The 27,363-nt window shown below is 36.9% G+C and overlaps 1 protein-coding gene across 5 annotated transcripts in view; it reads right to left on the reverse strand.

Annotated features, from left to right (window-relative positions):
- Nucleotides 1-27,363, reverse strand: part of NEO1 (neogenin 1) — a 278,077-nt gene that overhangs the window by 58,058 nt on the left and 192,656 nt on the right. For 3 of the 5 annotated variants that reach the window (XM_077123851.1, XM_077123853.1, XM_077123850.1), the window contains exon 8: nt 2,358-2,577. In XM_077123851.1, coding sequence (XP_076979966.1) covers nt 2,358-2,577 — 220 coding nt within the window. The remainder of the gene's footprint in view (nt 1-2,357; nt 2,578-27,363) is intronic. The other 2 variants (XM_077123854.1, XM_077123852.1) reach the window with 1 other exon arrangement.

Genomic DNA, 27,363 nt, shown 5'->3' on the forward strand with positions numbered 1-27,363 from the left:
TTTTTTCTATTACAACTTCAGGATTTTCTTTCTACTTTTAAAGAGCCTTTCTCATACTCCAAGTGATAAAAACAGTTAATATATATTTTTCTAAAACATTTATAGGTTGTAAAAATATTAATCTTAATCCATCTATAATTTATTGTTGAACATGGTATAGGATGGGGATATAACTCTTTTCTCTTTTTCCCACCAAATGGACAATCAATTATGTCAACATCAACATGAGTCATTGAATAAATCTGTTATCTCTATACTGGCTGAAATTAGTTTATTCATTTAACAAATATCTTTTGAGGGCTACCCTATTCCAGATTCTGGTCCAGAGGCTGATGATTTCTACGGAACAAGACAGACGCAACAAACACGTTTACAAAGGGGAAAATTTCAGACAATGATCGGTGCTCTGAAAAAAACAAAAACAAGACAAGGTATTGTGATGGCAGTGGTGTTCCAGTAAATGTTTCACAACTGGCTCTGGTGTGTAGCACTTTCTGATGGCAATACTCCCACCATGGCTTATTTCAACTACATCAGGTTTGAAAAATTTCCTGAAAATTTAACAACTGGCCTTTCTAGAAAAATGCTGTGTGACAGTGACTGAGGGATCTGAGTTGGGTGGTTATTCAGGGAAGGCCTGAGGAGGTGTCATCTCAGAATGATGGACAAGGAGCCAGATATACAGATTCGTGAAGGAAAAACATTTCTGGTAGAAGGAGTAAGGGTAAAGGCCCTATGTAGAAATAAGCCTGTTGTGCTGAGGAATTATGAAATGCCTTCTTCCTTCTGTGAACTCCTCCTTGAGATTTGCAAATAAGATTTGAAAGTCTGTTTGGGACATTTTAATATCAATACCAAAACTTTAATGAAGTGTTTTGTTGCTGCTGTTGATAATTATGCCTTTTTGGGTATAAAACTATTTCCTTGGTTTTGTAATTCATCTAGACCATCCAGTAGAGTACTCAAGTAAACACTGCCCTCTGAGTTGCTCTATCTTTCCGGCTCACATTTTATCATTCAAGAGTATTAAATGATCAATTCTACCTTAATTATGGTTTCTGCATTTGCTGAACTAGCCAGGATGGCATTAAATACAATATTTATCAAATGCTGGCATCCCAGTAGAAACACAGGCTTTATTTAATGTGTTAGGGCCCTAGCCACAACAGCTATTTTGGCATTCTTACTTTGGTGTGAAGTAAGAGCCTAAAGAAGTACACACTCAGCAGTGTTAAGGACACATGGTTAGCACATGATATGGTTCCTCTCAAACAGGTTATAATCTGGTTGAGAAAACAACACAAATATACACAAAATAACAACTTATGGTTGTACAAGAGCATGTGCTTTTATAATCCAAGCAACAATACCAGCAGCATAAATACACATAAAGAGAAATGCAGAAGGAGGAGGGGAAAGCTTTTTGAGGGCTTCATGGGGCTTAACCTGGGCCAGTAAGTATTAAATACATTTAGATAAAGGGATAACTTCAGCTGGGAAAGGAGAAGGGGCTGTGACTGAAGAAAACTGCATGGGGGGGACAAACTATGGTGATAGGAATTAGATTGGCTTCAAGAGACAGTGATTCAAACTGGGGAACAGAGGAAAATAAAAGTTGGATAGATAAAATAAGCAAAGAATGTAGAGATTCTGAATTTCCTCCTGGAAGCAATGGAGAGGCATTATGAGTTCTTGAAAGGGGAGGAGATGGAGAGGAATCTAATGAAAACGCTGTTTTAGGGAGATCAGTCACTAACTGCTCTTCCGTTGTCAAGGAAACCCTCTAGAGATCAGCAGCCCACAGCCACAGACAGACGGAGACAAATATCCATTTATGTTTAATTTAATAAAGTAATAGTCTACCTTGATCTTTAGAATATCAAAGTTCTCAGTAAGCAGTATCTTGAAGGCTGTGCTAACTGAATCTTACGAAGAAAAAAAAAAAGTTGGTCCTGATTATATTTTATTTTACTCTATTTTTTTGCATGGGCAGGCACCGGGAACCAAACCCGGGTCTCTGCTGAGGTAGGTGAGAACTCTGCCACTGAGCCACCGTAGCACTGATCCTGGCTACACTTTAATGCTTCCACCTAAACAACTCTTATCCTTTATTCCCTTGCCCTTCCTATCTACCCTTTCCCCAAGTAATCCCAGAGAGGCAAGAAAGAAAAACAATACTTCTCAGTCTGTATGTGATTTTTTAAATGACCTAAAATTAGGGGAGATGCATTTTAGTGATCATATTTTCTGGTCTGAAAAATTGGTACAGATACTGTACAACAAAGAGCCAGGGTGAGCACACCTGAGCTAGTCTCATCAGGATGCAATCAACAGGATCCGGACACACAGGGACTTACCTAGCAATTCCTTCCCTGGTGTAGAACACAGAGTAGGTAAGGTTGTCTCCGTGAGGGTCTGACGCAGGTGTCCGCCACGTCAATTTGATGAAACGGGTAGAGACCAGGGAAGCCACGACATCCCGAGGAGCTGAAGGCAGTGGTCCCGTTGTGGCTGGTGCTAGATGGTCAGTAGTGGCACTGGTCAGTGAAGTGGGAGGTAATGTTGGGATGGCAACATCTTGTCATGTGCAAACATTGGGGAATATGAAGGGCAAACCACGACGGTTTTAAAAAAGAGAACAGAAAAAACAAAAAACAAAAAAGAAATAAACAAAACCACGATGGGAAATAAAATAAAATGAATGAACATTAAAAAGGCCATTAAACTGAAGGCTAACATGCAGGCCAGGAATAACTACTGAAAACTAATGGGCACTATTCAAGACACATCACTATAGAGCAACCAGACCTTCTGGCCACTGTAATGAGAGAGGGCAAGGGACATGGAGAGTGACAACTGAGAATAAAACATCTAACAGAAGGATACAGCAGTGCCCAAGAAATTTACTTAATCCTAAAAGCAGCATGCAATATCTGTCAAACTGCACACTAAGTCTTGTACATGAAAAGACCTCAATATCTTCTTTTACTTTATCAAAATACGGAATAGTATGTGTTGTGTGGATGAGCTTAGTTACACTCGACAGAGGCCCAAGGCTATTGTTATACACTGCAGGACCAGAGGTGTTTGCAGCTCCACAGTGAAACTCAGACAACAGAGATGTAAGAGCCACGTCCTCAACTTTGGTCTACTATTAAACTGTCTCCGTATTTGACAAAGTTTGTTAACTTTCCTCACTGGACTCAGGTATCCTTCATTTGCTACCTTATTAATTCGTTTCACTGAGACATAAAATCCTGAATCTAAAATTCAAAAGCCTTAGGTAGCTTATCTGTTCTTTGTACTGGCCTGACTGCAACGCGTATTAAAATGGTTTGCAGACCTCAGGAACTGAATGGGATAATGAAGCAGCAGCAAGCAAAGCTCTGCTAGTGAAAGCCTCTGAATATACAGCTATAATCGTAGGTAATCTTATTACCTCCTAAGGCAGCACATTCTATTGTTGGAAATTCTAATTTTGGAAATTTAGAGCCTAAAATTAAACCTAAAATCTCCTTCATTCTGTGACTACAAAGTACAAATTTAATCTCACATTTTTTAACTAAAGGAGTTCATTAGCACTGTAGTATAATAACTTTCACAGGGAAATTAGTAGGAGAGAGGTAGAAAGGAAACCTGGAAAATTCTGGACAGAGTTCTGAATAAGGCAGTAAGGAAAATGTTGGTGGACTGAAAGAGAGTCTTAAATGAGGCAGTCTAAATAAACAGGTCAGATGAAATAAATTCTCTAAGGGAAAGAGCAGAGAAGTGTCAAACTAGAGCCTCTAGATAAGCAGGGAGGGAGAAACAGTAATCCAACAGCTACCATTTACTGAGCACTTCCTTCATGATACTTTGGCTCTTTATATGGACTCATTCAAGCCTCACTATTCTGCAAAGTAGGGACTATCATTATATCTCTATTTAACTAGAAACTGACATTTATAAGAGCTCAAGGCCAGAGAGAATAAGCAGTGGAGTTTTAGAACCACCTGTCTTGTATTTTACAGGCCTCTGGAATTAGCCAACAGGGGTCGAGGAGCTTCCATCTTAGTCCTGGTTGCATCACCTTGGGCAGATCCGCTATTCTCTTTGCCTCTCTCTCTTCCATTTCTTTCCCTCAATGGGAAATGCTTTTAAGTGCTATCAAAATGTAAGATTATGAAGCTATAGATAAAAGTATAAACTTCACTGACACCAGTGTCCATCTGAATGGCCTATATGGACCTCATTCTTACCTCTTATGCTTCAACCAATGGGCTGTCTCAGGAAATAATATCTCTCGTTTACAGCTTTTGGGATACTTTTGTGTCAGTTTATTTACGTAACAAGCCTAAGAGGTAGGGTGGAGCTGAGAGTTTTAGATGTTGGGGTGAAGCTCAGGAAGAAGAGAAGGGCTCTCACGTTTCTGGCTTGGGAGACTAAGTGCTTGGTGGTGTCATTAACAGAGAAGGAAACATAAAAGAGGAAGACGCTGAATTTGGTTCTGAACACGAACGTCTTCAACACACACAGGAGAAACACGTAACAATCAGTTGGGAATCTAGATTTCTGATTACCGTTAAAATTTAGTCACTAAAACCCCTTAGAAGGAAATGGCTTAAAGAGTAGACTAAATAATCTGGCTTTGTTGCCTCATTTCTGTGCTTGCCCAGAAACAAACTAAGCTGCTTCCAGGTCTGACCCTACTCACCAAGCTAAGTTTTTCCCATTTATCTATTGTCTGGAGGGAAGAGGAAGTTTGTTGTATGATAATCAGCATAGCATTCTGTAAAGAGTCCAGGATTTAGGGTACAAATACCTTTGTTTAAAACTTGACTCTGATACTTTCTTAATAATGTGAGCCTGGACAAATTACCAAGCCTCTCCGATCTGTTTATCTATTAACTGGGAATAATAATGCTTTCTACCTATGCCCCAGGCTGATATGAACCAAATGTATATCAAATAAGAAAAGTACATGAGAAAGCATTATGTTTGCGTTAGTTAAAAGGTGACGGGGATAATGTGGGATATTTTAAAGAATCACTCAGATAGAAAAAATATAATTACTCTATTGAACTTCCACAGCAAACAACTGTAATTCTCTACTAGCATCCAACATTTCTATTTATATTATTCATGTTTATGGTGTAACTCTTATACTCAAAATAAGCTTCTTATGCATAAAATCTGTATCTGAGTCACCTTGGAATTTCTCACTGTGCCTCTATATATTTAGATAATCAATACATGGATATTTATTGAATTAATAAATGGAATAAAGTTCAGGCAGAGTTTTATTCTGCTTGAGGTAATGGAGATCAACATTTCTAGACTCTCATTACACAGACAATATTTTAATCTTTTTAGCTGATACAAAGAGTACATAAATAATATTTATACAATGATATACTGTTTACAGAGAATGAAGGTGTAAATAATACCAGATAGTCATAAATAATTCCAAATTAATCATGGGAAAAATCCATGTCCATTGTAGCCCCAGCGTTCTTTTTCTTTTGGAATTTTTTTTACTCAATTTCCTCCTTGGATACCTTATTACTAGTGCATAGAAATATTACTGATTTTTGGTGTTGATCTTATATCCTGCCACTTTTCTGAATGCATTAGGTCTAATAACTTTATTACAGATTTTTTTGGAATTTCCATATATAGGATCATGTCATCTGCAAATAGTGAAAGTTTTATTTCCTCCTTCCTAATTTGGATGCCTTCTATTTGTTTTTTTCTTGCCTAATTGCTCTGGTCAGAACTTCCAGAACAATGTTGAATAACAGTGGTGATAATGAGCATCCTTGTCTTTTCCCAAGCTTAAAGGGAAAGCTTTCAGTCTTATACCTTTGAGTATGACTGTTTTAGTTTGCAAGTTGCTGAAATGCAATATACCAGAACTGGAATGTCTTTTCAAAGGGGAATTTAATAAGCTACAAGTTTACAGTTCTAAGGCTCTGAAAATGTCCAAACTAAGGCATCCAAGGAAAGATATCTTAATTCAAGAAGGGCTAATGGGTTTGGAACAGCTCTGTCAGCTGGGTAGTCACATGGCTGGCATCTGCTGGTCCCTTGCTCCTGGGTTCCATTGCTTTCAGCCTCTGCTCCTGTGGGGGCTCCTCACTTTGCGTTCTGGTTTTCATCTCTTGGCTTCCCTTGGCTCTCTCCAGGTCTGGCTTGCTTAATATCTCATGGGAAGGCACATGGTGATGTCTGCTGGCCTTCTCTTCAGGCCTCTGGGTTCCTACAGCTTTCCCTGGGGCGATTCCTTTTCTGCATCTCTAAATGTCTGGGCTGAGCTGCAGGTGGTGAGGTGAGAAATGCTAATCTGCTGAGCTGGCTTCTGACCTCTCTCTTTTAAGCCTCCAGCTAATTAAATTAAACCTCACTCATTGTGGAAGCCACTCCCCTTAGCTACCACAAATGTAATCAGCCGTAGATGAATTTCACATACTGAAACAGAACAATGGGGAATCATCACCTGGCCAAGTTGTCACCTGAACCTAACCACCACAGTGATGTTAGCTGTCGGTTTTTCATAGATGCAGTTTATCATACTGAGATAGTTTCCTTTTATTCCTATTTTCTAAAGTCTTTTTTTTGTTTTATCAAGAAAGAATGCTGGGTTTTGTTAAATGCCTTCTCTGCATCAATTAAATGATTATGTGGTTCCCCCTTTTTTTGTTAATGTGGTTTATTGCATTAACTGATTTTCTTATGTTGAGCCACCCTTGCATACCTGCGATAAAACCCACCTGATCATGGTATATAATTCTTTTATTGTGCTGTTGGATTCAATTTGCAAGTATTTTGTTAAGGATTTTTGCATCTATATTCATAAAAAAATTAGTCTGTACTTTCTTTTATTGTAGTATCTTTATCTGACTTTGTAGTATCTTTAACTGATTGTGATGCTAGCCTCATAGAATGAGGTAGGCAGTGTTCCCTCCTATTCAGTTTTTTGGAAGAGTTTTAGCAGAATTGGTAGAATTAGAATGTTTGGTAGAATTCTCTCTGTGAAGCCATTTGGTTCAGGACTTCTCTCCGTTAGGAAGTTTTTGATGATTGATTCAATCTGTTTACTTGTAATTGTTCTGTTGAGGTCTTTAGTTTCTTCTCATTCTTTATCTACTTCCCTTCCAGCTTGATTCTACTTCTACTGCTGCTATTCCATGTCCTACCAGAGTGGTTAAGAGAAAGAGTCTTATGTGATCCCAGAGAATCTAATAGGCAGTTAAGTTGTACCAGGATTAATTATAAGGTAGTGCAGCCTAGGACTTTTACTGTATTTGCAACTCTTGCAAATCTAAAATCTCAAAATAGTTTTATTATCTTAAAATAGTTTTTTAAAAAGCCCCACCCACATACACAGAACTTCTACTATCTTTTTTTTTTTTTTTAATACTATGCTCTTAAATATGAATGATAGCCAAGGATCATTTTCAAGTATTTGAGGGTAGTTCTCTTCTGCTGATCAAATTTTTCTAATTCTCTCTGTTTTTCTTTCTATATTATGGTTTCAAAGTCCTTCTACAAACTCTTAAAATGAAATGCCCAAAACATTATGGAGCAGGGATTCTCTACTTAGATAAGATACTGTGTTATTTGCCAATGTTACCTAAGGTTAAAATACCTTTTATTTTTTATTTTTTTGCATCCACATTACACTGATAAGACTGATTGAGCTAGTATTAACTTAAAAGATCTTAAGTTTTTCACAAGTGAAATTCTTTAATACATTAACATTCTTAAATATAAGAGTTTATCTTACTATCCTATGCATAGACAAATTCTATGCATTTATCTACTATCCTTACTACCTATGCATCTGTTTAATTATATAGTTGTACAAAGCAACGCGGCAAGAATATTCCAACCAAGAAAAGTGTGTTAACAGCTATTGTAGTAACATTAACTTACATGACTCTTTGGGCACAGTTCAACTAGGGAGTTAAACAGATAAAACTTATCTTTGTTAGCATCACTGATTCTTTTTGGGGGGGGGGCAGCAAACTTTTGGTACTCTTCCACACGTTGTTTCAGAAGTATTTTTCTGTACTAGAAATTTCATTTAGTTTTTTTTTTTATATTTCTATTTCTCTACTGAGATCCTATTTATTCCCTCATTATGTTCATGCTTTCCCTTAAATCCTTGAATATATTTATAACAGCTACTCTACATTCCTTGTCTGATAATATCATCATGCCTATCATTTCTGGGATGTTTTCTGTTGACTGATTTTTCTTCAGGTTATGGTTCATATCCCACCTCCTCTTTGTTTTGACATGTCTACTAATTTTGATTGTATAATTGACATTATAAATGCTACCTGATGATTGTTTTAGACTTTGTTGGCTTCTCAATAAAGTATGGAACTTTCTCTTGGCTGACATTTAATTTGTTGAAATCAGTTTAATCCTTCCAAGGTTTATTTTTAAACTCTGTTAGGATGGGTCTAGAGTAGCCTTTAATCTAGAGCTATATCTGCCCTACTGTTAATCTTAGAACTATGCAGTCTTTCTGTGTTCTGCACTGAATGCCTGGGGTATTCAATGAGGTGTCTCCACTCTGACTGGTTGGATGTTTCTCAACCCTGTGCAGGGTAAATGTTTCTCAACCTTGTGTATACTCTGGTAGTTTTTCAGCTCACAGGTCCCTAGTAATTATTTTTTGCCTGGCCTTGTAAAAGCTCACCCTATGTATACACAGTTTATTTTTACTTTTTTCTTTTTTTTTTTTTTTGCATGGGAAGGCACCAGGAATTGAACCTAGGTCTCCAGCATGGCAGGTGAGAATTCTTCCAGAGTCACCGTTGCACTGCCCTATGCAATTTAATATTTAGAAAAGGATTCAAGGGGAACTCTATGCAGCTTTCTAGTGCTTCTCCTCTGTACATCTCTCTTCTTTCCTGTAGCCTGCACCATGAACTCCAGCTACCTTGGTAGTTTTCTGATCTCAGTCTCCTTAGCTCACTGGGACCACTATGCCGCCGGCGCCCCTCCCCCCAAAGTGTGTTACATTCTAAAAAGTGTCTCCAGGCAGACAACTGGAATGATAGTCTTGAACATTTTCTAATGTCTAAAACTATTTACTTCATATATTTTGTCCAATTTTCTAGTAAGAGCAGGAGGGCTAGCCCGATTTTAGTTACTCTGTCATGGACAGAAGTCTAAGCTTCAAGTGCCTTTACAATATTACAATAATTAACAGACTACCTCTTTCGAAGAAGTACCATTTTAATTTTTTTAAATGCTGCATTAAAAATATTTCTACCCATCAACAGACGAATGGATCAACAAAATGTGGTATATACATACGATGGAATAATATGCATCAGTAAGAAAAAATGACATCCCTGAAGCACATGGACAAGGCAGATGAGCCTTAAGGACATAATGCTGAGTGAAATTAGACAGACACAAAAGGACAGATACTGTATGATTCCACTTTTATGACCAGCATAAAGGTATAATCAGAGACTTAAAACATAGAATACAGGGGATTTAAGGATACATAGAAGCTAGAGATGGGTGAACTGTTAGCTAATGAGGTTGAATTCCAATGTAAGGGACTAGCCAGGAGTGAAAGTGATTCTCTAGTGGGTCTATAAGTAATATTACCATATTGAAGATGAACAAGATTGAAAGGAGTTGTATAGACTCTACATGTTCCACTGACTCACACTAGAAATATGAATGAGTTCTTGTAAGAAGTACTTCAAAGATATGATTCTTGTATAGAGTGTTTAAGTCCAGAGTACAAGGGGAAAATTGCTATTGTATGCTATGAGCTATGTTGAAAAGGAAACAATGAAATTATCTAAAATTGAGAATGCTGATGGACTGTTGGGCCCTCTACATGATGCCTAATGAACGCAGGTGGCTGAAGGATGCTCTGATGGAGAAGCAGAAAGGCAAGTGATTCTACTTATATACTTATGAATGAAGACTGTGCTGCTCTAAAAAGGAACATTGTCGTGAGGCATGCAATGACGTGAATGAACTTGTGGGACATTTGGTGAGACAAAATAAGCCAGAGACAAAAAAACAATGGTACGGTCACGTTTAGAAAATGTTTAAAAGAAAACAGGGGCCTAAATTGTAAGCTTTTAGAGCAGACACATTAAGTCCGGACTGGTGATTATTATTTCTGGATTTTGAGAGGCTGTTTTATATACATAACCTGATATTTAGAGATAACGAAGCCAAACAGGTTGGGGTTAAAGTAATTCAGAACACAGGGGTAAGGAAGACAGCACCTATATTTTAGAACCACACATACTCTTTGAGACCAAAGGAAGAAAGATTTATTTGATCTGGAACTGAAATTTTCTGTAGGGCATAATCTAATTCAACCTATCTGTATAGCTCATTTGAACAACTGAAACACAGAGAGCACAGAATAAGAAAGAGGTCCTTTAATCCTATATAGATTATTGTAATGCCTGGAAACATCCTAGAGTATATTAAGCAGATAATCAAAAAGTATTTGCAAACTCTCCTGAGAGAGGGGAGAAAGACTATGGAACTATTAAACCTTACCATCAGGGAATCTCCTGATACTGTGTCAAACTTCAGGGAAACCCAAATCAATAGGCCATGCCCTTGATCATGAGGATTACTCTTGTGAAGCTTATGTAGGTAGCAGAGAAGCTTAGGCTACCTGCTACCTATAAGCATGCCTAACAGTTACTTCTGGAGGACCTCTGTTGTTGCTCAGATGTGGCCTCAGTCTCTCTAAGCCCAACTCTGCAAGTGAAATCACTGCCCTCCCCGCTACGTGGGACATGACATCCAGGGGTGAAAGTCTCCCTAGCGACGTGGGAGAGGACTCCCAGGTATGAATCCAGACCTGGTGCCGTGGGATCAACAATTCCATCCTGACTAAATGGGGGAAAAGAAGTGTAATTAATAAAGTATCAGTGGCAGAGAGAGTTCAAATAGAGTCAAGAATCTACTCTGGAGGTTGCTCTTACACAAGCTTCAGGCAGACCTTGCTACCTATCATAATCTGCCAACGTCCAACCAGGATCATTCCAGTCAATCCTAAAGAACACCTAGGGCAATTTATAAGATCCCACAAGCGTTACAGGCACTAGAGTAATTTGCCAGAAACCTACAACCTCCAGATGGGTCCCTGGTCCATATAAGTCCTGAAACCTAACCCAGTCTCTCCAGAACATCAGATAGTTTCATCTCCCTACCCATATTATTGACAGACCCTTCCAATACAAAAAATTTAGAATTGCCGTAGCCCAAACAACCCCAATGAGAGGTCTGGAAAGATCAAAGGTGATGGCGGAATTACACATAGAAGATAGGACTTAACAAATGAATACGAATGCTGAATCAATAAACTGATATCTCTTTTAGTCTCCAGTATTTTAGAGCAGCTAGAAGTAAAAACCTAAAATTGTGCAAGTGTAACCCATGTCAAAGTCTGAAATATGTTCTACAACTAATTGTGGTGCTGTGCTTGGAAATTTATAGCTTTTTTGTATGTATATTATTGTTCACACAAAAAAAGTCAATTGTGAGGATAAGAAAGTATTTAAGCCTTCTAGCTTCCTATATTCTGGAGCAGCTAGAAGGAAAAATATGAGAGGATCGCATGGTAGCCCATGACAAACTCTGGGATCTGTTCTATATCCACTTTTTAAAGAGTGCTTTGAAAACTATTGCTTTTTTTATTTCTTTGCTTTGTATATACTTTATACTATACAATAAAAAAAATTTTTTTAAATATTTCTAAACTCTGGTCATTATAGGAAACATTTCTTATGTATTTTTATTTTACTTTGTTACATTCATTTGTTTCCTTTGCAGGAACTAGTAATAATGATTGACATCTACTATGCATTCAATAAATGTTTGTTCAATGGCTGAATAAATTAAAATTATCTAGAAAAATCTAAGAAAAATAGGCTATTTGGGGAGTATAAAGGACTTTAAAACTATGAATTTATGTCATAAATAAAACTTCTGAGGTCAGATTTCTAAAGAGGTCTTTGTTATTTATACAAAAATAAAGGCATTTAGCTACAAAATATAAGATAGCTGTAGTTTCTCCTTAACATTCTCAAATAAAGTAATATTCTCATTAACCAAAAAAAAGACTGATATTTATATGTATACAATATTAAAATATTATACTTCATAATTAAAACTGCAAATAATAAGCTATTAAACTCGGTAAGTCCTAAATTATTTTGCTTTAATTTGTAAAAGTTTTACCCAAGTTATCTGGTTATTCAAATAAAAGTTACATGCATTCCACACTCAAGACTCTCAGCCTTATTGTTAGTGGTCTTGAAATTACAGAAGGGTCTACATTTCCAACTTGATTACATGACTGACAATCTAATTGACTCATAATTAGGGTTAATGAAATACTCAATAGTTGGTGCCAACAGCATGCAATGTGGATCCCAGGTTGAAGAAAATAATGTCACCACTCAAGAATAAAAACAAGAAACTGTTGTCCTATTGATGAATGAAGGCAACATATTCCTGTAAAAACTCAGCTCACATTTTCTCAATTTTTCAATAATTCTTTCTCGTCCACCTCCTGTCTTACCTTATATGTTAAATGTGATTTGCTTAGTGAAAGCACCCTAACATTTCAGATAGCATCTATAAGGACTGTCATTATAATACCAGAAGACCAAAGAGACAAGCTACTTTTATAATTGCCAAGGGAATGTCAATCAAAATTGCTATTTGTGCTGAGGAATGTTTCCCATTCTGAAATGATCATTAAAAATTTATGTATGAATATTCAGGTATCTCTGTATTCATCCTTAAAATTTCTCTACTGGGCCCTTCTCTATGGTTCTGATAGAGAAGTTCATTTTCCCCTATTGTACATAGCTCAAAGAAAGCAATAAAAAAATCTTGAGAAGCACAGAAAAACAATGAGTTCAATAAAACAACTGTTCTTTCAAGTTAAAGACACTCAAATGAAGCATTTACACTCAACAGGGATACAACAATTACACTAGGCTATTAATCGCAACACTTTATTAAAAATAAAAACAGTAAGAGAATATGAAAAGAGCTGCATGTTATTTGCTCCTGAGGGTAATCTGTCACAAAAAGGAGCCACTGAAAAATACGTGGTAGTTATACTGAGCTCAGGCTGTACGCTGGTTGTTTCCAACAGTGTCTCTCAATGGATTAGGCATATGTCATGGAAATTCATAAGTGAAAGTATAAGAAAAAGATAGAGATTTCTGCATTTTCCTTCCCTAACTAGTAAAATTCACTATTTCTAATAGCTGGATAGATAAAAAAAAAAATACTCAATATAATCCTTTAGCTGGAAAATGCTTAGTATAGTTCTCAGCAGCTAAAAAAACTTCACTCAAACAGCCTTGAGTTATTTTAAGCATAAAAAGCCCTTCCTGAAATAGTCTGCTGTTGGTCTAATCTCAACAACAACAAAAAAAAACTTACTCTCTTTCCCAGAAATCCTTCCTTGCTGTGTTTGTGGGAATGAAACAGCATATGAACTAATACTAGCACCTTCCTCCCCGAGAAGAACAAGATCAAAGGCAGAATGGTCAGCAAAGAGAGAAGGACCTACCAGATAACAGGACATGCTGACCACACAAAATGAAGCAAGTCACCGTTACTCAATTTTAACAACCCTGTGACTTGTACTTAGTTTTTTATTTTTTTCTGCTTTCTTCTGGACCTTTACCATTTCTTTGTCTGTTTGGGTTATAAAAGCACAAACGACCCTGCCCACTCCAAACTGGTCTTGGATTTTCCTCTAGTTCCTTGCATCTTTAATAGACTCACCTTCTCACCAAAGGAAAGAGACTCGTTTCTCTGATGTGGGATCAGGCGGGCCTGACTATTTAGGATCATGTTTTCTGATGGTAACATTTCAAAATACGTATTTTTAATGATAGTGAATTAAAGAAAATTAAAGCTGAGGATTAACGCTAAATAGCAGTGAACGATTCAGGCTTAGGATCTTATTCTTTCAGGAGATTCATAGAAAGAGACAGCTAATGCCTGTGCCCTATCCAACTCTTCTGAATGTCCCACACCTTGGCTGTCATGGGAATTACTGTGAAAAATCTTAAGGTTTTTAAGGATTCTATAGGTTCAAAGTGTATGTAAGGAAAATATTTTTAAAAATATGGTGGTAGATCTAAGTTTAAACTAAGAAATAATTTTTAAACATAAAATTCAATAGTAGAATGGGATGTCTTGTGAGCAAGAATGCCCTACCACTGGGTGATGGTGAAGGTTCCTATAAAGACAATCACTGCAAAGGTGAAATGTGTAATTTTAAGATTTTTTGATTTTCTGAAAGAAACAAAATAATCTTGAAATTTAAAGGATGAATACTGAGTTTCCTGTTCATACATATATTTTCAATGATAATTTCAGAACAGTACAACTTTCCCCAGCACAAATAGCAATTCTGATTGATATTCCCTTGGCAAATCTCAGTGATTCCATATTTAACATACCACTGGTTTAAAATGGTACAAACCGCACTGTTATATACTATTAAAAAAAAAGATATTTTATACTTAAATTGCCTTGTGAAACCGTGACATGAATTTTAAGACTTGATAGGCATGCTATTTTCCTTTGAAGTTTATGTGACAGAAATAATAACTTATTTGATTGGTGACTGATCTTCCATATTATAATCCATATGATTTAACCTCTAGGAGACATAAATATAATTTTTACTTAACATGTAAAAGACTCCCAAATATTCTCTCTTTGAAATATTATTGCAAATGTATATATTTATACTGATACCAGCATAATGAGGAGCCTCTATCCAATTAGTTCTAAAGCTGTTTGTCATTTTTTTTTGATATTCATAAATATTAATCCCAACCACAGTATTAAACTACATATGCTCAAGATGTCCACTCAACATTAAATAAAATCCACACAACTATTTACAATAAGTCAACAACTCCTTTTAAAATTGATTTTAAAAAGCTGTAATTAAAAAAAAAGCTGTACTTACAAATCAAAGATAAACTAAACTGAGGAATTACTTGTTAATTATTTATTAAATCATTTATTGAAATGCTGCACTGCACAATGCCAGAAATTAAAAAAAAATACAAAGCCATCTCTTGGTGATCTTGGTTTAGTAGGGATGAAATTCCATGTATCAAATGTTTATTATACATAAAGTACAAAGTGCTAGAAGGGAGAGCAAAGGAGAGGTTTTTTCTGCTAGAAGACTGCCAAGAGCATTGCTACTGAGGTGGCATTTAAGGGTGGGCCTCAAAAGAGAGACAGGACTTGGTCTTGGGAGAAGGGAATGGCATCTTGTGAGCAAAGTAACTTAAGTGGCAAAGTGTACAGGTGAATGAGGAACTGAACTTAGTCGAATTTGGTGGAGCAGAAGCTATGCGCACACTATGACACAGTGGTTAAATGAGTGGATTTGTAAGACATCGACTAGGTCCATATCTCACCTCTGACATGTATTATCTGTGTGATCCTGGATAAGGATCAGTTTCCTTATATAAATAGAAAGACAACGGCACTCACTTTTCTGAGTTGATGCAAGGGTTAGAAGTCAAGAAATATTGAAAGCATTTAACATGTTCCCTAACAGAGAAAATGCTCAACAAATATTAATAATAATAATAACTTATTATTATTACTAGAACAATTAGATCTACTTCTTAATTTAAAGTGAAGGAGATTGAATCAAGTTGAATTGAGTACCCATGTCTGCTGTCCCTTTCCAGCCAAAATCTCCTGAAATTAAAAAACAAAAACAAAACTACTTGAATGAGAAAGAATGCCATCTTTGAAATTAAAATCTTGAATTCTTAAGATAACGTGATTCAGTGGAAATAAGTTAACAGAAAATCTACAGCTAAATCTGGCAGAGGAGAAAATCATTTTGAAATTTATAGATGAGAGCAAGATCAGAAAACTCCAGAGTAAAGGACATGAGAAAGTACATAAGCAATTGAGAAAAGGAACATTTTTGGAATTGCAAGGCCTGAAAACCTTCCCTCTGCTCTTATCAAGAGACATATTGCCATGGTTTTACTCTTAGAACTTCTTTCTTCCCAAAAAAGTACTTAAGACAAATTCCTAAGAATAGACCCTACATATATCAACAATAAGAAAACAGGGATAATCAAACACAAATAAGAATAGACAATAAATCATCTAGAATCAACAAAATGAGAGAAGGTTACAAAACTCAACAAACAGGGTAAAGAATAATCAAAGAAACAGATTAAACAAACCATAAAATAAGAATAAGCCATTATGAAAAGAACTTTTAGAGATTTTGAAAATTAATAACACTGGCAAAGAGAGACTTCCAGTTTCATTTATTACATGTAAAGAGATTGGTAGTCATGACTACCAATCTCTTTACAACAAGAAAAAGCTGGACAAGATAAAAATGAACAATTTTTCTTAGACTCATCAGAGAACTGAGGTAACACGGCAAATGGCCACTCCAGATTCTGGAAAGGCACATTCAGAGATACAGCAATCAAGATTTGCTTATTTGAAGCAGAAACTGCAACCAAGAAGTTAGGATGATTATGAATACTGAATCATTTATAGATACTCCTTTTTACTTTCTGGTATATTAGAGCAGAAAGAAGGAAATACCTGGTATCTCTGAACCGTAATTCAGCTGTCTTAACCTCTAATAATGACTGTATAGCCTTTATCTTGTGTCCTTGTAACTGTAAAAACTTTGCAACTGACACTCACTAGTATCCATTTTATCTGATTTTTCAGCTTTGGAGTCTTGTGATCACTAAAGACAGCCCCTAATGTTTATTAATGAAGGGTCTTGTGTTAGCCCAGAACTAACCCACCTCAATTCCAAAGTTATCTTGATATCCGAAACTGGATCTAACCAAAATGGGCCCACCTGACATGCACAGCAGCTTAGACTTTAACCTATAATTGACCTATACTTCACTATAATCATAAAAATCACGTCCATCATCATATTAGGGCTGTCATTTTCTTTCATACATTCTGTGAGTAGGCATGGAGTCAATCTGTGCATGTTCATTAAAATAATTAGGTCACCTCTAATTACATCATCTCGAGTGCTCATTATCCGAAAACCTGCCCATCTTCAAGTACTATACAGCTATCAGAATTGCTGCAGTTTAGGGGGACAGATTTTGAAGCCAACAGGCCACCTGACCCTTGCTTCATGCCTAGGGATCTTTTTCTCTCTGACACCCTGGTGTTCTTCAGGAATGAGTCACTTGAGCACGTTGGGCAGAGGACCCATCGCCTTTGTCCAGTATCAAAATCAATGAAGCTATAAACTGGGAGGAACATCTAAATGGTAGTTTTAACAAATTGCAGGAGGCTGAGTGTGGACTGACATTGCAAGTGAGACTCCTGGAAGCCACAGTCTTAGAGAACCCTGCATTTCTGTGGGCTTTCCCCTGCAGAAACCACACCAGGTTCTCACCATAAGATTCCAAAAAGAAATTCCCTCCTGGCTCTGGCAGGGGAAGGGGAAGAGTAACCACTGTAAACATGCCCAGTTTTTTCCATAATAAAGGTCTACTCTCAGGAGGGAATCACTTCCTCAGAACTTGGTCAAAAGTGAAACCTTATCCTAACTGGGGGAAGGGAATTCTTTCTCCTTCAGTCCCCTTCATATTCCTGTCTCACCCAAGGGAGAAAAAGAAACAATCCTTAGTCAACAGGGACAGCGCTTCACCAGGGAAAGGAGTAGGGTCAAGGTGAAGAAAACTGTGCCACTGGAGAAACATTTGTGAAGGTCACAGTCATGAGACACAGGCCTACTAAAAACCTCAGACTACAGCAAAAGGTTACAGAACACAACCCCTTCCCACTCCCAGCATCTTACCAAACAAACAGGGAACCAGTCTTGTAACAGTAAATTACAGGTGAAAAGCTGTAAGAAACAGATTCTATCTCAGGAGTAGACAGAGGGAAGTTCCAAAGTCAGAAGGAGGAGAAAAAACAAGGACAATTAGAGAAATGTGAAATGTTTGCTACATTTAGATACAACAAACATTAAACACAGCCTACCTCCTACCCAAATGAACATAAATCATCATATTAGAGGCCCATTTCCTCAGTTTCTACTATGTGATACAAAGTTTTCAACAGGAAATTATGAGGCATGCCAAAAAGTAAGAAAAAGCACAGCTTGAAGAAACAAAGCAACCATCAGAACCAAACTCAGATAGGACACAAATGTTAGAATTTTCAGACAAGGAATTTAAAATTGCTATAATTAATATGTCAAGGGTCTTAAAAAGTAGACAACATACAAGAACAGATGAGACATTCTGGGTCAAGATGGCGGCTTAACAACGTGCGCATTTTAGTCCATCCTCCAGAACAACGACTAAATAACCAGAAACAGTACAGAACAGCTCCTGGGGCCACGTCAGTGACCAGACACACAGCGTACCCCAGTCTGGACCAGCAGGACTGGCTGCGAGCACCCCCCAGAACCGTGAGTTCCCAAAGCTGCAGCAGCCAGAGCCCTTCCCCCACAGGCCACTTCCCAGAGGGGAAAGGAAAGAGACTTTTACCAGCAGCAGGGACTGGGCACAATCAAAGGCCAATTGTGGAACTAATTAACAAATTCTGACTACTAAAAATAGGCCCCCAGCTTAAGTGAACCTGCTCAAAGCGGAGGTTGCTCATTTTTGCCGGTGCCAAGGGGGCAGGATTGACAGAAAAGGGGAAAAAAAAAGAAGGAAACAGAGGTTTTGTGGCTGTGTATCTACAAAGGCTTGACTGCCTCTGGATACAGCAGCAGGGCTTTTCAGGCTACAACTGCCCCAGGCATAGGCAGAAGTGAGCTCTTTTGGGGGCTTATCTGGAGCTTGAGCCTTCCCCAGGGGAGGGGTGAAGCCCCACCCAGGTGGAATCCCTCCCTCAAGGAATTCAAACCCCAGGCTTGGTAATTTGAAGCCATTAAAACCAGCCTACAACCTCTCCTCTGTCTCCACCACACCCCCAGCAGGGAGAGCCTGCCAAAGTTAAAGGTACCACATCATCTTATGCTGGTGGGACCTGCAGTCAGACAAGTGCCACATACTGGGCAGGATAAGAAAGACACAGTCCAGAAACTTCACAGGAAAGTCTTTCAACCTGCTGGGTCTCACCCTCAGGGAAAACCAACGCAGGTGACTCTTTCCTCCTGATAGGAGGCCAGTTTGGTCTAGGAAAATCTGGCTGGGGTCTATAATACCTAAGTAGACCCTCCTAAGTGTTTGGTGGGTAAAGGCACCATACAAGCAGGGCAAGAAACAAGAAAACAAGAACTGAAAAATTCTCCTCTGTTAAACAAAACTTAAGCTAAAGGTCCAGATAAAGCTGAACGGAATGTCAAAGAACAGACAGACAACAAATTCATCCAGCAAGAAAACCCTAGATAAAAGAAGTGAAAGCAATCTCCAGAATAAACTAATTAAGCTAATTAAATGCCTAGATGCCAGCAAATCACACTAGGAAAATTGAAGATAAAGCCCAGTAAAAGGAACAAACCAACAATTGAAATGACATACAGGAGCTGAAACAATTAATTCAGAATGTACGAACAGACATGGAAAACCTCATCAAAAACCAAATCAATGAATTGAGGGAGGATATAAAGAAGGCAAGGAAAGAACAAAAAGAAGAGACTGAAAATCAGAAAAAACAAATCACAGAACTTATGGGAATGAAAGACACAGTAGAAGAGATGAAAAAAACAATGGAAACCTACAATGGTAGATTTCGAGAGACAGAACATAGGATTTCTAAACTGGATGACGGAACATCTGAAATCCGACAAGAAACAGAAACTATAGGGAAAAAAATGGAAAAATATGAGCAGGGACTCAGGGAACTGAAAGACAATATGAAGCGCACAAATATACGTATTGTGGGTGTCCCAGAAGGAGAAGAGAAGGGAAAAGGAGGAGAAAAACTACTGGAGGAAATTATCACTGAAAATTTCCCAACTCTTAAGAAAGACTTAAAATTACAGATCCAAGAAGTGCAGCATACCCCAAAGAGAATAGATCCAAATAGACATACTCCAAGACATTTAATAATCAGAATGTCAGAGGTCAAAGAGAAAGAGAGGATCTTGAAAGCAGCAAGAGAAAAGCAATCCATCACATACAAGGGAAGCCCAATATGACTATGCGCAGATCTCTCAGCAGAAACCATGGAGGCGAGAAGACAGTGGGATAATATATTTAAATTATTAAAAGAGAGAAACTGCCAACCAAGAATTCTATATCCAGCAAAATTGTCCTTCAAAAATGAAGGAGAAATTAAAACATTTTCAGACAAAAAAATCACTGAGAGAATTTGTGAGCAAGAGGCCAGCTCTGCAAGAAATACTAAAGGGAACACTAGAGACAGATACGAAGACAGAAGAGAGAGGTGTGGAGAAGAGTGTAGAAAGGAAGACTATGAGTAAAGGTAAAAAGAAGGAAAATTAGATGTGACCTATAAAATCCAGAAGGCAAAATAGTAGAAGAAAGTCCTACCCATGCAGTAATAATACAGAATGTTAATGGATTAAACTCTCCAATCAAAAGACACAGTCTGGCAGAATGGATTAAAAAACAGGATCCATCTATATGCTGTCTCTACTCCAAGGTCACGAGGCCAAGGACACAAATGGACATTTATACACCAATGTTTATAGCAGCATTATTAACAATTACCAAGAGATGGAAACAGCCAAAATGTCCATCAACAGACAGTTGGCTAAACAAACTGTGACATTTACATAAGATGGAATATTATGCAGCTGTAAGGCAGAATAAAGTTATGAAGTATGTAACAACATGAATGGACCTTAAGGACATTATGCTGAGTGTGATTAGTGAGAAACAAAAGGACAAATACTGTATGGCCTCACTGATATGAACTGACATTAGTGAATAAACTTGGAATATTTCCTTGGTAACAGAGACCATCAGGAGATAGAAATAGGGAAAGATATTGAGTAATTGGAGCTGAAGGGATACAGATTGTGCAACAGGACTGAATATAAAAACTCAGAAATGGACAGCACGATATTACTTAACTGTAATACAATTATGTTAAAACACTGAGTGAAGCTGCATATGAGAATGAGAGAGGGAGGAGGGCTGGGGCATAAATGAAATCACAAAGAAAGATAGACGATAAAGATTGAGATGGTGCAATCTAGGAATGCCTAGAGTGTATAATGATAGTGACTAAATGTACAAATTAAAAATGTTTTTGCATGAGGAAGAACAAAAGAATGTCATTACTGCAGTGTGCTGAAAATAGATGGTAATTAATATTTTAAAATTTCAACTAATGTGTGAGACTAAAGCAAAAAATGTTTATTTGGTACAAATCTATACTTTGACTAGTGCATCTCCTAATATAACTTATGTAGATAGTTGATTGAACACCTTAAGTACATGGAACTTTGTATAGGACATGAGATTTTGTTGGTTTGTCCAGGTGATGCCCTGATGAATCCCAGAGTGATTTGATCAGTGAGTGGAAAAGTATTCGCAAGGTCCTCTTTGGGGAGTGGTGAGAACGGGGAGAAATTCAACTTCCCCAAGTTGAATTCTTGATATTCTCACAAGCAGTGTGGACAACCAAAGCTATAGGCAGAGCCCCCAGTCTCGGGGTTTGTTCATATGAAACCTAACCCCGCAAAGGATAGGTCAAGTCTACTTAAAATTTAGGCCTAAGAGTCACCCCCAAGAGAGCCTCTTTTGTTGCTCAGATGTGACCCCTCTCTCCAGCCAACATAACGAGCAGTCTCACCACCCTACCCTTCTCTACGTGGGACATGACTCTCAGGGGTGTGGACCTTCCTGGCAATGTGGGACAGAGATCTTGGAATGAACGGAGACTCAGCATCAAGGGATTGAGAAAAACCCTAGAATGAGCTGAGACTTAGCATCAAGGGATTGAGAAAACCTTCTTGACCAAAAGGGGGAAGAGGGAAATGAGACAGTGTCAATGGCTGAGCGATTCCAAACAGAGTCGAGAGGTTATCCTGGAGGTTACTCTTACGAATTAAGTAGGTATCACCTTGTTATTCAAGATGTAGTGGAGAGGCTGGAGGGAACTGCCTGAAAAGGTAGAGCTGTGTTCCAGTAGCCATGTTTCTCGATGATGATCAGAAGCAACAGTGCTTCTGACTGTATAATTATATAGCTTTCACAATGTGACTGTGTGATTGTGAAAACCTTGTGTGTGATGCTCCTTTTATCTATCTTGTCAACAGATGAGAGGAACATATGGAATAAAAATTAATAGGGGGAATAAATGTTAAAATAGATTTAGTTTGAAATGCTAGCGATCAATGAAAGGGATCAGTAAGGGGTATGGCCTTAAAATTTTTTTTTCTGTTTGTTATATTTTTCTGTTGTCTTTTTATTTCTTTTTCTGAACTGATGCTAATGTTCTGGGAAATGATCATGATGATGAATATGCAACTATGTGATGATATTGTGAATTGCTGAGTGTATGTGTTGGGAATGTTTGTGTTTCTTGTAATTTTTTTTAATTAAAAAAAAAAAAAAACCGCCCGCACCAGGGCCCAGCAGTGAACTCACAACTCCCTACCTGAGAGTTCTGTGAGCTCTGCCCAGGGGCGCAGGAATAAACTTGCTTATTCTCAAAAAAAAAAAAAGAACAGATGAATAAGCAGAGAGATAGAAACTCTAAGAAAGAACCAGACAGAATAGAATAGTGTTTTTTGAAGGCGGACTTAGTGTGGTTAAAATTGTATAAAGTAAACTCTAGGGAACCACTAAAAAATTTTAGAGATGCATAATTAACACTCTAAAGGAGGACATAATATGGAATCGCATAAAACATTCAATTAAAACCAAACAAGGAAAAAAAAGAGGGATAAAAAGAAACAAATAAATGCAATAAAACAGAAAAAAGCTATAAATGTGATCGATAATAATCTGGCTATATCAATGCCCACTTTAAAGTGAATGGTCTACATATACCAATTAAAAGACAGAGATTGTCACAGTGGATTAAAAAACATACAAGATACAACTACATGCTGTCTATAAGAAACTCATTTTAAAAATATAAAGACACTGATAGATTAAAATGGAAAGGTTTGGAGAAAACAGAGAAAATTAAATGAAACCAAAAGCTGGTTCTATGAAAAGATCAATACAATTTATTAATTTATTGACAAATAACCAGACTAATCAAGGGAAGAGGGAGAAAAAAAAGAGAAAAGACAAATGACCAATATTAGATATGCAAAGAGGTGTTACTGCTACTGATCTATAGACTTAAAGGATAGTAAGGGAATAACACAAACAACTCTGTGCCCACATATATAACTTAGATGAAATGAACCAATTATTTGAAAGACACATACTATAACATTGTTAGTGTATTTAATACCACTGAATTGTACACTTGAAAGTAGTTAAAAGGCAAGCTTTTAGGTTGTATATATGTTAACGGAATAAAACAAGCAAAGAAACAAACATAGAACTGTATAATATATAGTGTGAATCCTAAGGTAAATTATGGGCTAGTTAATAATATTTATATTGCTTTGTCAATTATAACAAAGATAACACACTAATACAAAACGTTAATAATAGGTAAAACTGCGTGTGTGTAGGGGGTAATAGGACATGTACTTTCTGAATGATTTATCTGAAAACCAACAACTGCCCTAACAAAAAAAATTTTAATCAACATCCACGGACTCATTTTTAATTCTCAAAAAACTAGTAATAAAAGGAAACTTCCTTAACCCAGTAAAAGCAAACATGAAAAACAGACACCACAATAGCAACAAACACACCCTGCCTAGATCTTGGTTTCTAATACCATTCTAATAACATTCCTCAGTTAAAGGAACCAATGTTCCTTGGAGAAATGGCTGATTCTAAGGCCAGAGCACACAGCATCTTGTAGTGCCAGAAACTAACAAAGTGCTACTTATCCATCAACTGATTGCTCAATCAATCTCCACAATGATGGAAGTATGTCAAATGGACCCAGGAGCCAACTGAAAGAGCTCCCAATGGCCAACGCTGGAAGAATCTGAGCAAACAAAGTAGTATTAAAATAAATATCTGAGTCTAGACTGCTATACATTAAATGATTCAATAAATAAACACATGGGGGAGAAGAGACAAATCTGTGTAGGAGAATTCCAAATAGTTTATGTAGATATTTGCCCACAAGGAGCTGGAGGATAACTCCCTAGTCCTTAAATGTGGGCCCTGCAAAGTGACTTCCTTTCAAACTATATTATATGGAAAAGAGAAAGAGAGTAACTTTAAAGTGGAGAAACCTGACAAAAATGACCTCAGCCAGGTGATCAAGGTTAACACCAACAGTGATGAGTCATGTTGATGTCATGTACCCTAGAGATACAATGCAATGAGAATGGCACTTTACCTCTGTGGTCTTTCTCCCCAAAACTCCTATATTTCCAGTCTAATCACTAGAAAAGTATCAGAGAAACCCCAGCAGAGGGACATTCTATAAAACACCTGACCAGTACTCCTAAAAATTTTCAAGGTCATCAAAAACAAGGAAAGCCTGAGAAACTGTCACAGCCAAGAGGAGACTAAGGAGACATGACGACTATATGTGATGTGGTATCCTGTATGGAAACCTGGAATAGAAAAAGGACATTGGGTAAAAGCTAAGGAAATCGGAATACAGTATGAACTTAAGCTAATAATGTTGGTTAATTAACTGTGACAAATGTACCATACTATTGTAAGATGTTAACAGAGAAAAGGGGACATGGATGTAAGAGAACTCTGTACTACCATCGCAACTTTTTGTAAATCTAAAACTATTCTACAATAAGAATTTTATTTTAAAAATACAGGCAGATAAGCAAACTGGGCTCAAAGAAAGATAAAATTAGTGGATTGGAAAGCAACCCTAGCGATTTTCCCAGAATGTAACATTCAAGGATAAAAAAATTCTCAAAAACTTATTTTTTACACACTCAGAGTCTTTCTCTTCTTAGACTTTGTTTTCTGCATGGGCAGGCACAGGGAATCAAACCTGGGTCTCTAGCTTGGCAGGCAAGAATTCTGCCACTGAGCCACTGTGGTACCAGCCTATAGAAGGGTTTTAATAATGTAATTAACAAGTTCGATCTAATAGATATTTATAAACCGTTACATCCAATAAACATAACACCCAAAGAATCATCATTAAAAGACTGACCACGATTAAATTAAAAATAATCTCAAATTCCAATGAACTGGGACAGGAGGTCTCTGCTAAAAGAAAAGGAATTGTAGGTTTGAGAAGCATGAAGGTTAAAATCATTGATACGTAGGGTGAGGTAGTAAACCAGAGAAATCTAAAAGGATTACATAGGAGTCTATGGTCCAATAAAAGTTGGTGCTTAAGAGCTCCACCTATGAGGAACTAAATCCCAAAGGCAGAGAAGAACTAATCTGATAGCATAGGGATTTACTCTATTAGGGAGTTTTTCAGTACATGTGCAGATGTGTTCCGATAAGCAGCACTGACAGTGAACTACTGGTTTAAACAAATGACTTATGTAAACAATTGAAGGAAGTTATAAAATGAAATGAACACAAAATCCTCCTCCCATTCTTGTGCGCAGGAGAGATGTTTCAATTTTTAGGAAGTCATCTGACTTTTTCCTGACATAAAAAGCACTCATTAAAAAAGGTGTGCCAGATGTTGATGACGCACCTACCATAGCAGTAGGCTCAGAAAAAAGATAGCCTTCTCTCCTTTCATCCTAAACCAAAAAGCTGCCTCTTCAATACGATTCCGACATGCCAGAGGAAAGGAGGGAGACAAAAGTCTCACACTCAGTTTATCACAGGGGTTCTACCATGCTCAGGTGGACACTGGCAAGTGGAAATTCAGAGAATAATTCTGGTGTTAAACAAAGGTGTTTTATAAAAAAATATGTATACAGCTAAAACTTAGGACATACTATAATTGGTATGGGACAGTAGCAGAATTTAAAATGCAAATAACAAAGAAAAATATTCTCAAAATGCTTATCAAATCATACTATACTCTTTATTTTCAGTGGTCTCTTAGGCATGCATCAACTGGAAGTTATTCTTAACACCAACAAACACTATAACCTAAAATGAAAGAAACAGTGATCCAGCATTGAAACTATAAGAAATCAATTCTATAAGCAGCAGACTGGCAGTGATGTCATTGAGACCCAAATGATATTCTGCCAACTATGACATTATTGTATAATTTAGCATCTTTTAAATATAGCTACCAATTAAGAGATATTCAGACATACTATCTTCCTTCTGGTGTTTTTAGCACTGCATAATAGATTCTTTCTTTATAAAAAATAATAGCATCAAATGCAAATTCAAGCTCGTTCCTCTCTCTGATAATCTCTAAATCCAGTTTGGGGCCCAGAAAGGCATTTGTAATTAGTTAGCTGGTACATAAGCAAGTCATTTAATTGAATCTCCAACTCAGCTAGGCTAGATACTCAGATTTTTAAGGTCCGTTCTACATTTTCTCCACTAATAGTCTATTACAGTATGTGTATGTGTGTGTACTCTCTATTACACAGCATATAAACCGAATAAAATGCTTGTTTAAAAAAAACAAAAAAAATCATTTTTAATATTTTAATAACCTATACTTAACCACTTTAGCATTTGTATGACTTGATTCATCTTCTAGGGAAAAATGCTATAACTGGTAATATTTGCAGGTAGCAAGTGTTCTTGCCCTGTTTATCACTCACAACATCTTGTTTCAAGAAATCAAAACTCAAAAAGTTTCAAGTGACCATGAACAAAATAGAAAACACTATGTGTAGGCCTTATTTAAAGGGTCCAAATTTAATTTCCAAAAGAATTTTTTATTTTTCTTTTCCAAATTTTACAATTCTCCCATCCTATTTCCCAGATATAAACCACAATGAACAGATTTTGTATAGAGCTATAGAACTTCCCTACACATACAAACATATCTATATCCTTACCCCTCACCTTTTAAACAAATGAAATTAGACTATACATACTTTTCTGTAACTTGCCTCATTAATATAGTATTGGGTATTTTCCAATATCATCATACATAGATCTACCTAATTCTTTTTAACAGTACTTAGTATTGTACTGTACTCATGGATTTAACTAGCTTCTTTATGATATTTAATTTGTTTCCAGGGTTATGTTAGTCTAACTTACATATCTTTAAATACTTGGTCAACTCTATCTGTGAGATAAATTGCTAAACCAATACTATTTGATGAAAGGGTATATGAATTTTAAATTATTAAATTGCATTTCAAAAAATTTAATACCACCATCAGGAATGCAAAAGTACAAGTCTCATACTCCAGTCTGATAAGCATAG

Source organism: Tamandua tetradactyla, chromosome 12, assembly GCF_023851605.1.
Source record: "Tamandua tetradactyla isolate mTamTet1 chromosome 12, mTamTet1.pri, whole genome shotgun sequence".
Taxonomy (NCBI): domain Eukaryota; kingdom Metazoa; phylum Chordata; class Mammalia; order Pilosa; family Myrmecophagidae; genus Tamandua; species Tamandua tetradactyla.